The sequence below is a fragment of the Rhinatrema bivittatum genome, chromosome 1 (assembly GCF_901001135.1).
Source record: "Rhinatrema bivittatum chromosome 1, aRhiBiv1.1, whole genome shotgun sequence".
Classification (NCBI taxonomy): domain Eukaryota; kingdom Metazoa; phylum Chordata; class Amphibia; order Gymnophiona; family Rhinatrematidae; genus Rhinatrema; species Rhinatrema bivittatum.
In genome coordinates this window covers 66,479,891-66,493,882 of record NC_042615.1, presented here as the reverse complement: position 1 = coordinate 66,493,882, position 13,992 = coordinate 66,479,891, and the positions used below count along the sequence as shown (strand labels likewise).

Here is a 13,992-nt window from a genome sequence, read left to right as displayed (position 1 = left end):
TCCCAGAAGTGCTATGCTGGTGGCCCTCTAAAACAGAGTTCTGGCTCAGAGTCTTTCTGGAGCCATGGTCTAGGAACAGTGCTTTGTTGACCTGAAGCGCAAAAGGGATGAGACAAGGTTTCTTGGGCCTAGCAATATGGGCCCAGAAACTCCCTGGTATTGGTGCTGAGAGTTAGTCTCTGGACAGTTGAGGTGCTGGACCTAAATTCCTTTTCGCTGAGTGGCCTTGATATAATCATTAAGAGATTGTAAAGTGGGCTTCGAACTCCTTCAAGGCTGGGTGGCAAGACCGGAGCCTCTCCAGGGATGGACTGAGGACTAAGCATCTTCCTGGAACTGGGCCTCAGGCACAGTGCATCTCACTAGAACTGAGCCCCTGGCACAGTGCCTCCCTCTGGATGTTCGGTGTCTGTAACAGTACCTCCCTCTGGGCACTTGGTACCGGAACAGGACCTCCCCCCAAGGTGTGCCTCCCCCTGAACACTGGATGTCTGGGACTGCGTTTCCCTGGTCCTTGGCATCTAGAACATCACCTCTGTCTGGGTGCTCGGTGTCAGGAACAGCACCTGCCTCTTGGAGGTCAGTGTCGGGAATAGCACCTCTCTCTGAGAACTCAGGTAGAGGACTGGTATCCCTCAGGTAAGGCTGGTGAAACAGACACCCTCTGGAGTAAGGTAGTTGCCTCAGGCTCTTCCTGGAGCGGCTGCTCTGAACTGGACTATGCCTCCAGAAGTGACTCAGCTGGATTGAACTGCTTCTCCTGGAACAGAGGTCGAGATGGAACTGGTAGAATTCCAGATGAAATTGCAATTCTGTAAGGCTGGGAAGAAAAAACAGCATTGCAAACAGCATCACAGGATTTTTTTTTTTCCATTGCCTGATGACTGGAGAAAAGCATTAACTTTCCTGGATGGCAGAACTGCAGCTGTGGTGGAAACAGAAAGCTTAAGAGGATATGGTGTTGCCGGAGTGGAGCTAATCACTGAAATTTGTTAATATTCAGGAAAGGTGCCAAGATGGCGCCTTGAAGGAGGGACTCGCTTGGATTAGCTCCGCTCTGAGCATTTTTTTCCTCTTTGGCTGTTACTAGCAACCATACCTCATACAAAGCATAAGGGTAGACTGAGAGAGGTAGCCCCAATTTCCTCACCAGTTGGCCTGATTCAGCAGAGGATTGAGGGTTTCTTTTCAGCGTAGACCCTGGTCGAACTCCAGATGTAGGAAATGCTGTGACTCCCGCCATGGAGCATATGTTGGCGTCACTTGTTTCGCAAACATCGCTGAGTCCTGGAGTACCTCCCCCCTCTTCCGTGACCCGACCCTTAGATTGGACTGGCCGGTGGAATGCCTGAGTACAGAGCAGTCAACACCGGAGGTTGTTGGGGCGAATTTTTCGGTCCAAGTTGGGATATCTGAATTAAGTGAAAATCCAGCTCCCTTACTTCAGCCGCCAGTTCAACATACCCCGGCGGATTTAGGGCACCGAGATTTGTTTGCTATGGTGCCGATTCTCATGGGGGACAGAGGACCTGCTAGTGGCCACGGTAACGTGGGAATCCCTAGCGGCTTTGATACGGTTGGCTCTATTTTCAAAGCAAATTTGGTTAAACCTTCTATTATTACACTAGATTCAGTATGGTCTGCTATAATGCCACTGGAAAAATCCATTTCTTCTTTAATTTCCTTAATTCTGGATATAAATAATTGTATACAATCTTCAGAACGTTTGATTGCCTCACGTTCCTCTAAGATAGAGAATATGGAACAGAGAGTGACCCAAATTCAGAAGGTGCAATCCGGACTAATACAGAGAGATACAGTTCATTCAAAAAGATGAGAATATTGAAAATGCTATGAGATATCTGAATCTGAGAGTTGTAAACTTTCCTCAGGTCTCTCCACAAGATCAATTTAAAAAATATCTCCAAGAAATTTGAAAATTTCATCAGATGCGTTGCAACCTTTGGCTAAAAATTATTTCGTATCTTTTGATACCCATAGAACAAAGAGTACAATTTAAAGCACTATGCACAATACATAAACTGATTCATGATGAAAAAGCAGAATGGCTTAACACAGCACTACGTGTACACGTACCACAAAGAAATCTGCGGTCGGCAAATGAAGTGCTCTTAACCATTCCATCTGTCAAAACAGCACGATTTACCCAAGTCAGGGACCGAGCATTAAACCCTAGGCGGTTCCACCCTGTGGAATACAATGCCTCCTGAAATAAGATTACAGAGAAACTTCAAACTAGTCAAAGTAAGTTTGAAGACATGGCTTTTTAAACAGGCATTCTATAAAGAGAGAGAAGAAAGTAAGTAAGGGAAAGCTAACATCAGCAAATTTGCACCCGGCACTTAACCTGTATGTGCTTGACTCCTTTTCAATCACTCTGTTAAACTTAGTTAAAATTTAAAATTGCAGGTGAGATTTACATGTACCTCAACCATGAAGCATGTACCAGAAGGAAAAATATACGTAATTCATCAATTAGTCATTATATTAGAATTCTTTGTAACCGGAGCATCGTTGGCACTTCTATAACTTTAACGATTTTTTTATTATTACTATTTGTGCCTACTTTGTAAACCTTTGTGATGGTAAATAACTTAACGAAGGTATAGAAAAGATTTTAAATAAATAAATGTACCTTCTCAACCATCAGGTTTTGCACTTCCTATTGCCGATTTATCCGCTTTTCTGGAAACTTCGGGTGAAGAACAAGTTGAGAAGCATGGGACACCACTGGTTTAAGGTTTGTTTGTTTTTTTCCCATGTGATAGAGACTTGGTTCTTAAGTTATTTTTTCACAATAGACAAGTTCCATATTATGGTCAGAAGTTTTGGATTTTCCCTGACCTTTTAAGATCTCCTCAGCAAAGCAGAAAGGAGTTTCTAGCCTTATGTCATCAAGCTAGACAAATAGGAGTGTTGCGACCGTCGCTGCCCGACATCTCCACTCCGCCCACCTTACCTCTTTGGCGACTCCCTCTTTGGTTGATGGAAGTTTGGCTGCCGCGGCATCATCTTGCCGACCTCCTCTGACGTCCCCGGACCGGCTAGACGCTGCCTTCCGCCATGTTCTCCTGAGGCCTAAGGGTGCACGTGCAGCGCAGCCCCAATTCAAGTACCAGCTGTGACGCGAACCTCAGGGCGTCCCCCTGAGACGACGTCATCATCACCAGATATTTAAGGTCTCTTGTTTTGCTAGCTAATCGAGTTAGCAAAGGGTTTCCTACCTAGCTGCCTCCAGGTATCGCTGCGGATGGGATTCGCTCTCTGCTTACCTTGCTACTCTTCCTTCTCGCACTTTACCAGGGGTACCGACTCCTCGGGGGTCTCGCTCTCTCTCTTGCTTTTCAGGTCGCAGTCTGGAACCGGTACTTGCTCCTCGAGGGCCCACGTTCCCGGACCTGCTACCGAATATAGCTTCTGCTAGGAAATCACCGCTGCCTACAACACCAGTGAGTTACCATCTCTCTCTCAGAGCTTTCTCTGGAACCAGGTACTCGCTCCTCGAGGGCCTACTTCATTCCAGCTCCTGGGCTGCTTCAAGAGGCTATTATGTGAGTGTTACCATCAAGGTTCTGTTCCTGAACTCTGCATATTCTGCCTACTCACTATCTCAGTTTTTCTACAGCTCAGCCTTCCTTGGATCGCTGTTCCAGTGACTGAGGGACTACAGCCCAGCCAGGCTCTTCCAGCTCACTACTGCCACCTCTGGTGGTTCTCTAAAAACAGTTTAATAAAAGAACTAGTGTGTGTCTGTCTCCCAACTCCGAGCCTGACCGGTAGTCCCTCTCGGGATCTTCCCCAGGGAGCGTGGTCACCTGCCACCGGCCCAAGGATCCACCCACAAATATCACAAATCATAACAAGGAGCTCAGATCACAATACCATACCCATGAAAATGTATTATGAAAATTAATAATGTCAGATACATATATTTTGATCCAGCTCAGTTGAAGCTTTTTCTAGATTCTCATATCTCTCCAGAAAATACAGCCAACTAAATAGTTATCGCATTATAGGAATACCGAGGATATCCCTCTTTAATTTCCTAATTTTTCTTTTGTTTTGTCTGGATGTAACACTCCTTAAATCTTGGCTCCTTTAATTGCCTGGTACCTAGGATAATGTATTGATTTATTTCCTTAAGATTTTGCTTGTATTGTATTTTATTTCTATACTAATATTCTTTATCTGTTGACGAGTTTGTTTATTGTCAGATTATTATTATATTTGATAAAGAGAAAATTACAAAAAAAATATTCAGGAAAGGTTCAGAAGTGATGGGGTTAAGAAAGCTACACACTGCTCTCCTGGGAAATTCAGTTAACTTCCTAAACTGCTTGCTGCTTGCAGATGAGACAGCTGAAGGGCAGCCTCATACAGCTGCTTCTGCGGCAAAACCTCTCTGTGATTCAGAAGCAAGATTGATGGGCCTTTGCTGTCTCTTGAGTTTCTGCTATCTGATATTTAAGCAGAGAACCTCACGGAATACTGCAAATTGAGGCAGAGTTTGTTCTTCTAGGTAAAAAAAAAACTGGGTTTAAGTTGGTGATAGTTCATTATATTGGTTGTGCAATTTAAATTAGTCTGACAACCTATGCGCCTCCTTAGCTTGAATGCTGGAAGGCTCCGGTGTGAGCAGCTTGGGGTGTTTTTTTTTTTTAACTGTAGGGTACTCTAGGTTTCTGTGGAATGAGGATTTACCCTACTGACATTTTTCCCCTTCCTCTTAGCAGAAATAATGAAGAGACAGTGGGAGCATTTAGGAAAGATTGGATGATTCTACCTTTGGCAAACAGAACAGGCATAATAAACCTGGTCATCTACAATGGCGTGTGGTGCAGAAGCAGAAAGACCATTGTTAGTGTATACATAAACCAAATTAAAATCAAACTCAATGGACTGGTAAAGAGACTTGCTTCCATTCCTGTGGAGATTTTTGGGCCTCTTCATACTTTCATGCTGCCTGGAGTCTGGGAACACCCCCTCAGAAGCAGTACATGACCACAGGGCTGGGCTAGAGTTTATTGTCTGCCTAGCCAGCTTCTGGAAGCCAGTAGGACTTCACTTCGTCGACCGAACATCATAGTTGCAGACAATAGCAAACTGGATGAATCTAGGCAGGCTGGGCACAGACTCAGATTGGGGACTGGATGCAGACTCAGGCTAGGAACTAGATACAGGCTGAACTGAACCAGGGACAAGGGAAAGGAATGGGGAAACAGACAAGGAACTGAACAGAGTGGTGCAAGACAGAACAATGACTGGACAAGAACAGGACAGAATACAAGGACAGGACTGGTACAAGGACAGCAGGGTAAATCTCATTCCACTGGTACATGGACAGGACGGAACTAATCAAGGACAGGCAACAATGAACAAGAAAGTCCAACAGGGTACAATGCCAGTTAGGAGAACCTACCAAGCTCAGAGGCCATAAGGTAGAGCAGAGAAACCGAAGAGTCCAGAAAGCAAGGCAAGGAGGCCGAGAGAGGCCACAAGGCAGAGTACAGAGCAAGGCAGGAAGCCTGGATAAGCCTCAGGCAAGATAGAGTAGTGAGAAGGTGGCCATGTCAGGAAGCCAAGATGTCTCAATGAAGAGGTACCGAGGTACTGACGAGGCTGGGTGAAATGGGATAGAGCTTGGGTGTGCTGTGAACATTGAGGAGGTACTTGAAAAGGCTGTAGGTGAGACTTGCCGAGGTCCCCTGGCAGAGGGAAGACTGCATAGCAGGCTGAATCTTGGCACAGAAAGACCATGAAACAGACAAAATTGTTACAGGAATGAGCAGTGTGGCTGTGGGACCAATGGGAGAGTTGAAGACATCAACACTTTTTTTCAGCAAATGTTAAGGTGCTAGATAGTGGCAGGAGAGCTGCAGGAGTTCGGGGAAGTCCAGCAACAATTACATTGAGAGAAATTTATGGGGGTCAGCAAAAGAGCTGCAGGTGTCAATGGGTCTTGGTGGTGGCAGTGAAAGGTTGATGCAGGAGTTGGTGGAGGCTGAGTGTTTTTGTTTTGATTTGTTCTCTTCTCAATCTCAGTTAATCAAATGATGGGTTTCAGGGGGCAATATTGTAGACAAATGATTTGACTGCCAGTGTGAGTGTGTAGTGTGGGTGGGAGGGAGGATCAGATAATGTGCACAATATGCTTACAATCCAATCTGTTTGTCCTTTTTATCTAGTAAAATCTGTGCTAACTATATTTAGCAAAATGTCTACTAACCAATACCGATTTTTGTGGTTATTTTTTTGTTTTCCAGTGTGGCGGCTGTTGGGCTTTCAGCATTGTAGGTGGAATAGAATCAGTCCATGCAATCAAAGGAAATTTACTGGAGGAACTCAGTGTTCAGCAAGTCATTGACTGTTCATATGAGGATTATGGCTGCAACGGCGGATCTACTGTCAGTGCTTTGGATTGGTTAAATAAGGTTAAAAGTCTTTCATCAATACAGAGCTATTATTATGTGAATCCCTTCCTCATGTAATGGTAGTTTGATAAGGATGAACTTTTAGCATAATTTATGTAGATTTGTCATAATTGCTGTAATGGGCTGCTGCACAATGGTCAGGATTCTGTACCTCAGGGTCCTGAGTCCAGCATGGATCCCAAATCTCCTGATCGTCATCTGCATCCTGCAACTCTGTCTAAGGGGCCTTGCTAACTCAGCATCTTCACTGCTTTACTATAAGGGAAGCTCATTCCCTTCAGGTTTTCATTCCCTGTGTTGCTATGCTCATTGCTGCTTTTGTCTCTGACCCAGCCTGGTCCTTGACCTTGGCTTGGCTGCTTCCTGTCCTGATTTCTTGTTTGTCCCTTGAACTCTGCCTGCCCCAACCTTTGGCCTACCTCCTGATGTTTCATGAACTCTGCCTACCTCTACCCTGCCCATCTGACTACACCTTTGCTTCCTGATTCTGTTGTGGAGCCTCGATCCTGACCATCAGATGCAGTGAGTCCACCTTTAACGTGTGACAATTGCAGTCTAGGCATGAGGAGAGTAATAACGAGTTTCCCCTCATGGCATGAGTAAAAAGTACTTTATACCTGCGGAATTTTCTCATGAAAATTCTACCAGCACGCACTGTGTTGGTGCAAAGTACTTATTTTCTGCCCGCATTAAAGCAGGTATGAAGTATGTGTGGTGGTTTGAAAATGCAATCCTGGCCCATACTTTCCCTTCCTCAACCTGTACCTACCTCTGTTTTTTTTAAGCAGATAAAAGTATGCGCACTGGGCCGGATTTTCAAAGGCCTACGCGTGCCGGGCCTATTTTGTAAAGGCCCGGCAACGCGCGTAAAGGCCCGGGAGACGTCTAAGTCCTGGGGGTTTACTAAAGTGTGGGGCAGGGGCGGGGCCAGAGGCCTCCGACCCACGGCCATTGCTGCTCCAGGCAGGCGCAAAAGGTTTGACAAAGGTCATGGGGGGGTTAGAATAGGGCTGGGGGGGGGAAGGTTAGGGGAAGGGGTGGGAAGGTTAGGTTAGGGGGAAGGAACAGGGGAAGGCAGCGTGGCTCGGCACAAGCAAAGTGCACAATTGTGCACTCCCTTGCGCGCACCGGGTAGCGCGCGCACATGTACACCCGCACGCTGCTTTGAAAATCTACCCCACTGTAAACAACTGGGGAAGGGGGGCAATAAAATATGTTCTAATGTATTTAAATACATGCTTGCCTGATAGAGAACTCTTTGATTGGTCCTGTAATGTATTTCTTTAGAGACCTCAGTCACAAAAGTCTGTGTAGTGTAATCTAGAATTTCTAATGTGAGTATTTCTTAAAAATGCAGCAAAACTGCATGTTGAAGTTGAGAAGCGAAAGGGGTAAGGAGATAGATAGCAGGAATTTGTATTCCTCTAAAGTAGTGAATCAATTATATGTATTTATATATAGAGCCTTTTTTCCAAACAATCTTGCAAGTACTTTACAATTAACACGTGCAGCCACTCAATGTGGTTAACCATGTGATATTTTTCAGCTCTTGTATGTCAGTTTCTCCATTAGAGAGAGGGAAACTGGGGCATTTTCACTTCTAACAATTACTTATTGGTAAACTGAAGCTTAATACTGAGACAGATTCTGGGCATGCTTGAGGCTGATAAACTAGGCAGTGGTAGGAAAAGGATTGAAAGTTCAGGTAAAAGACAGGAGGGATGGGGAGCTGGTGTTGAGTTGAGTTTGGGAATTTGTGCTTATCGGGGTCGATTTTAAGACCCATGTGTGCAGTTCCTGGTTGCTTGTACATGGACGCAGCTATTTTATTATGCAAGCTTCGGACTGGGAGCGAACTTCCCTGTACCGCTACCTAAACTTCCTACCCTTTCCCCTCTCTTCCCCGACCCCTAACCCCTTCCTAGCTACTTAACTTTGTTTTTGTTAGATTACTTCTGCTCCAGAGGAGTAGTAAATAATCTCTGGAATGGCGCTGTCTTGGCCCGGCACTTCTGCACGTAACGGGGTCTTATGTATGGAGTCAAATCCTAAACTACATGTCTTCCTCTCAAAGATTCACAACAGTAAAGTGCTGGGCAAGAAGATGGTCTGGGCTAATTTTTTTATTCTGACTACATAAGTTTTCTGTTCATACATAAATTTGCATTCCACTTTGACAAGTGATTAGACTAGATGGTACGGGCAACTGCAGTTGTGTTTTACAAAAGTGATGGCTTGTTAGATGGGGCAGCAGAAGTTCCTGGGTGGCCAAGATAAAACCATTATGTCGTGTTAGACCTTAATTAGAATTACAATTGTATTTTGTGCTGCTGGGAGGAGGAGGGAAAAGGGCATGAATAATAAATGTAAAACCTCTAGACTTTCTGGAAGAAAATAATCACCTGCACAAAATCTCTAACTTTGGACTGGTCCTTGGCCAGCCTCTAATTGCATCCTTTGACCCAATCAAAAGTATTTTGAAGAGGGTGGGAGTTGCTCTTGCCACGTCTTCCAGGCCTTTTCTTCAGATGGCAGCTAGAGAGGCCTCTGTGGTCTCAAAAGCTTATGCATTGCAATATCTATGGTTAATTCTTTTGCGGGTCCAATAAAAAGTATCATTTCTTGAAAATAATCCATTTTGTTTTCCAAGACCATTACAGCTAATAGAATTCTGCCTTCTTATCAATTGATGCCACAATCTTAACCATTTTACTGTAGTTCTAGTTAAATGCACTTGAGTCCTTGATTCATTGTTTTCCTGTGTGTCCCATAAATGTGTTATGCTTATCTGTAATTAGATCGACTGACATTAAAATGAGATTAAACCAAGTTACCATCAGCTCAAGTAAAGTTATTCTGTGCTCCTGTGTGTTTTTTAAAATGTAAGTGGGAAAGGGTACCACAATTTTAGCATCTACTTATGCTATCTATGGGGCAATTTTCAGTAGTCTGCCTAGGTGCAAGGTTAGTGGATACTTTTTTTTTCTGTCAATAATCAGTCCGAATTAGCCATGATCTCTGGGTTGATACCAACTGGTGGCAACGAACAGACTTCCCTCTCATAGCTAATTGAGCTTTTAACCTCTACTGAGCTTGTGCGGGAGTTCCCGTGTGGCCATTGCCCTGCAGTCTCCTTAGTCTTTTGTTCCTCCACATGGGAATAGAAATGGATTTCACTCTCTCTCCTCATATTTTTACCTCACCATTTGTTTTTTTCTCATTTTTTTCAATTGCGCTTTTTTGCCTGCTGCTTCTGCAGCCCCCAAAGGGCACTTTCCAGTGCTATCGCGCAAAAAAAAAAAAAAAAAGCAAGGAAAGGAAAAATTTCTTCAAGCTGGTAAGCAGCTTCAAGGCCTATTCCTGTAGATGGCTGATGTCAGTGACAGACAACAGACATCCATAATGCTTGCTAATGTTGCCTAAGACTGGATCATGACCAGCCTGTCCATGCTGTGGCAAAATGTCCTTACGAGTTCGAAGGAAAAGAGCGGGCAATAACAAGGAGCTGAGACAGACCAAGTAGAACGCAGTCGCTTCTCATCTCCTTCCCCAGTGAGCATCATGTCCTTGTCTGCAACCGCGCCCCCCCCCCCCCCCCCCAGACACCCAGATTCCCAACATAAACATCAAAAAAATAAAGGGAGAATCATCGATGCACACCTTGAAAGAGCCAATGCACTGAAAGACTGTGGCATTGCAAAAACACAGAGCAACGAGTGACCAAGGAGCATCAGAGAAGCTGGTACACACTTCAAGTAAACCAACACAAAGCAAGTGCCCGAAGCCATGCTGACTTTGTTCCATTAAACCATGTCTTTCTATATGTTCTGTGATTTTGATGTTTAGAACACTTTCCATTATTTTTCCTGCCACTGAAGTCAGGCTAACTAGTCTGTAGTTTCCCGGATCGCCCCTGGAGCCCTTCTTAAATATTGGGGTTACATTTGCTATCCTCCAGTCTTCAGGTCCAATGGATGATTTTAATGATAAGTTACAAATTTTTACTAATAGGTCTGAAATTTCATTTTTTAGTTCCTTCAGAACTCTGGGGTGTATACCATACGGTCCAGGTGATTTACTACTCTTCAGTTTGTCAATCAGGCCTACCACATCTTCTAGGTTCACCGTGATTTGATTCAGTCCATCTGAATCATTACCCATGAAAACCTTCTCCATTACGGGTACCTCCCCAACATCCTCTTCAGTAAACACCAAAGCAAAGAAATCATTTAATCTTTCCGCGATGGCCTTATCTTCTCTAAGTGCCCCTTTAACCCCTCGATCATCTAACGGTCCAACTGACTCCCTCACAGGCTTTCTGCTTCGGATATGTTTTAAAAAGTTTTTACTGTGAGTTTTTGCCTCTACAGCCAACTTCTTTTCAAATTCTCTCTTAGCCTGTCTTATCAATGTCTTACATTTATCTTGCCAATGTTTATGCTTTATCCTATTTTCTTCTGTTGGATCCTTCTTCCAATTTTTGAATGAAGATCTTTTGGCTAAAATAGCTTCTTTTACCTCCCCTTTTAACCATGCCGGTAATCGTTTTGCCTTCTTTCCACCTTTCTTAATGTGTGGAATACATCTGGCTGTGCTTCTAGAATGGTATTTTTTAACAATGACCACGCCTCTTGGACATTTTTTACTTTTGTAGCTGCTCCTTTCAGTTTTTTTTAACAATTTTTCTCATTTTATCAAAGTTTCCCTTTTGAAAGTTTAGCACGAGAGCCTTGGATTTGCACACTGTTCCTTTTCCAGTCATTAAATCAAATTTGATCATATTATGATCACTATTGCCAAGCGGCCCCACCACCGTTACCTCTCTCACCAAGTCCTGTGCTCCACTGAGAATTAGATCTAAAATTGCTCCCTCTCTCGTCGGTTCCTGAACCAATTGCTCCATAAAGCTATAATTTATTCCATCCAGGAATGTTATCTCTCTAGCGTGACCCGACGATACATTTACCCAGTCTATATTGGGGTAATTGAAGTCTCCCATTATTACTGCACTACCAATTTGATTAGCTTCCCTAATTTCTCTTAGCATTTCACTGTCCGTCTCACCATCTTGACCAGGTGGACTGTAGTATACCCCTATCACTATAGTCTTCCCCGACACACAAGGGATATCTACCCATAAAGATTCAATTTTGTATTTAGTCTCATGCAGGATGTTTATCCTGTTGGACTCTATGCCATCCCGGACATAAAGTGCCACACCTCCTCCCGAGTGCTCCTCTCTGTCATTGAGATATAATTTGTACCCCGGTATAGCACTGTCCCATTGGTTATCCTCTTTCCACCATGTCTCTGAAATGCCAATTAAGTCTGTCATCATTCACTGCTATACATTCTAATTCTCCCATCTTACTTCTTAGACTTCTGGCATTAGCATACAAACATTTCAAAGTTTGTTTTTTGTTTGTATTTTCATTCTGCTTTTTAATTGATAGGGATAAGTTAGAATTTTTTAGCTCAGGTGAGTTTTTAGTTACAGGCACTTGGACTACTTTTCTAATTATTGGAACCTCACTGTCGGGATGCCCTAATTCTAATGCATCATTAGTATCCTGTAAAGATACCTCTCTCCGAACCATGCGCTGCTGAGCGACTGTCTGCTTTCCCCTTTGTTCTAGTTTAAAAGCTGCTCTATCTCCTTTTTAAAGGTTAGCGCCAGCAGTCTGGTTCCACCCTGGTTAAGGTGGAGCCCATCCCTTCGGAAGAGACTCCCCCTTCCCCAAAAGGTTCCCCAGTTCCTAACAAAACTGAATCCCTCTTCCTTGCACCATCGTCTCATCCACGCATTGAGACTCCGGAGCTCTGCCTGCCTCTGGTGACCTGCGCGTGGAACAGGAAGCATTTCAGAGAATGCTACCCTGGAGGTTCTGGATTTAAGCTTTCTACCTAAGAGCCTAAATTTGGCTTCCAGAACCTCCCTCCCTTTGTCATTGGTGCCCACATGTACCACGACAGCCGGCTCCTCCCCAGCACTGTCTAAAATCCTATCTAGGTGACACGTGGGCAAAATCCTATCTAGGTGACCCAGGGCAAGTCTTGCCTCACAAATCTGCTTCACTTTTTTGAAGGAGTTAATAAACATGTGGATAAAGGTGAACCGGTAGATATAGTATACTTGGATTTTCAGAAGGCGTTTGACAAAGTTCCTCATGAGAGGCTTCTAGGAAAAGTAAAAAGTCATGGGATAGGTGGTGATGTCCTTTAGTGGATTGCAAACTGGCTAAAAGACAGGAAACAGAGAGTAGGATTAAATGGGCAATTTTCTCAGTGGAAGGGAGTGGACAGTGGCGTGCCTCAGGGATCTGTATTGGGACCCTTACTTTTCAATATATTTATAAATGATCTGGAAAGAAATACGACGAGTGAGATAATCAAATTTGCAGATGACACAAAATTGTTCAGAGTAGTTAAATCACAAGCAGATTGTGATAAATTGCAGGAAGACCTTGTGAGATTGGAAAATTGGGCATCCAAATGGCAGATGAAATTTAATGTGGATAAGTGCAAGGTGATGCATATAGGGAAAAATAACCCATGCTATAATTACACAATGTTGGGTTCCATATTAGGTGCTACAACCCAAGAAAGAGATCTAGGTGTCATAGTGGATAACACATTGAAATTGTCGGTACAGTGTGCTGCGGCAGTCAAAAAAGCAAACATAATGTTGGGAATTATTAGAAAGGGAATGGTGAATAAAACGGAAAATGTCATAATGCCTCTGTATCGCTCCATGATGAGACCGCACCTTGAATACTGTGTACAATTCTGGTCGCCGCATCTCAAAAAAGATATAATTGCAATGGAGAAGGTACAGAGAAGGGCTACCAAAATGATAAGGGGAATGGAACAACTCCCCTATGTGGAAAGACTAAAGAGGTTAGGACTTTTCAGCTTGGAGAAGAGACGACTGAGGGGGGATATGATAGAGGTGTTTAAAATCATGAGAGGTCTAGAACGGGTAGATGTGAATCGGTTATTTACTCTTTCGGATAGTAGAAAGACTAGGGGGCACTCCATGAAGTTAGCATGGGGCACATTTAAAACTAATCGGAGAAAGTTCTTTTTTACTCAATGCACAATTAAACTCTGGAATTTGTTGCCAGAGGATGTGGTTAGTGCAGTTAGTATAGCTGTGTTTAAAAAAGGATTGGATAAGTTCTTGGAGGAGATGTCCATTACCCGCTATTAAGTTCACTTAGAGAATAGCCACTGCCTTTAGCAATGGTAACATGGAATAGACTTAGTTTTTGGGTACTTGCCAGGTTCTTATGGCCTGGATTGGCCACTGTTGGAAACAGGATGCTGTGCTTGATGGACCCTTGGTTTGACCCAGTATGGCATTTTCTTATGTTCTTATGTTCTTAAGCAGACTGCTTCGGTTCTGCCAACGCAGTTGAAAAACTTTGTGTCAACTACACCGGCCACTACACCTGTGATGAATGATTTGGTTGTGAGCTCTTTATGCTGTGGTGTAGTTGACACAGCCTCATAGGTGAACTTACAAGGCCAATGCTGACTG

The 13,992-nt window shown here is 43.8% G+C and overlaps 1 protein-coding gene across 3 annotated transcripts in view; it reads left to right on the top strand.

The window, feature by feature from the left end:
• The window catches only part of CTSO (cathepsin O), a 106,347-nt gene that overhangs the window by 43,489 nt on the left and 48,866 nt on the right, over nucleotides 1-13,992 (top strand). For 2 of the 3 annotated variants that reach the window (XM_029614722.1, XM_029614557.1), the window contains exons 4-5: nucleotides 2,672-2,761; nucleotides 6,285-6,452. In XM_029614722.1, coding sequence (XP_029470582.1) covers nucleotides 2,672-2,761; nucleotides 6,285-6,452 — 258 coding nt within the window. The remainder of the gene's footprint in view (nucleotides 1-2,671; nucleotides 2,762-6,284; nucleotides 6,453-13,992) is intronic. The other variant, XM_029614640.1, reaches the window with a different exon arrangement.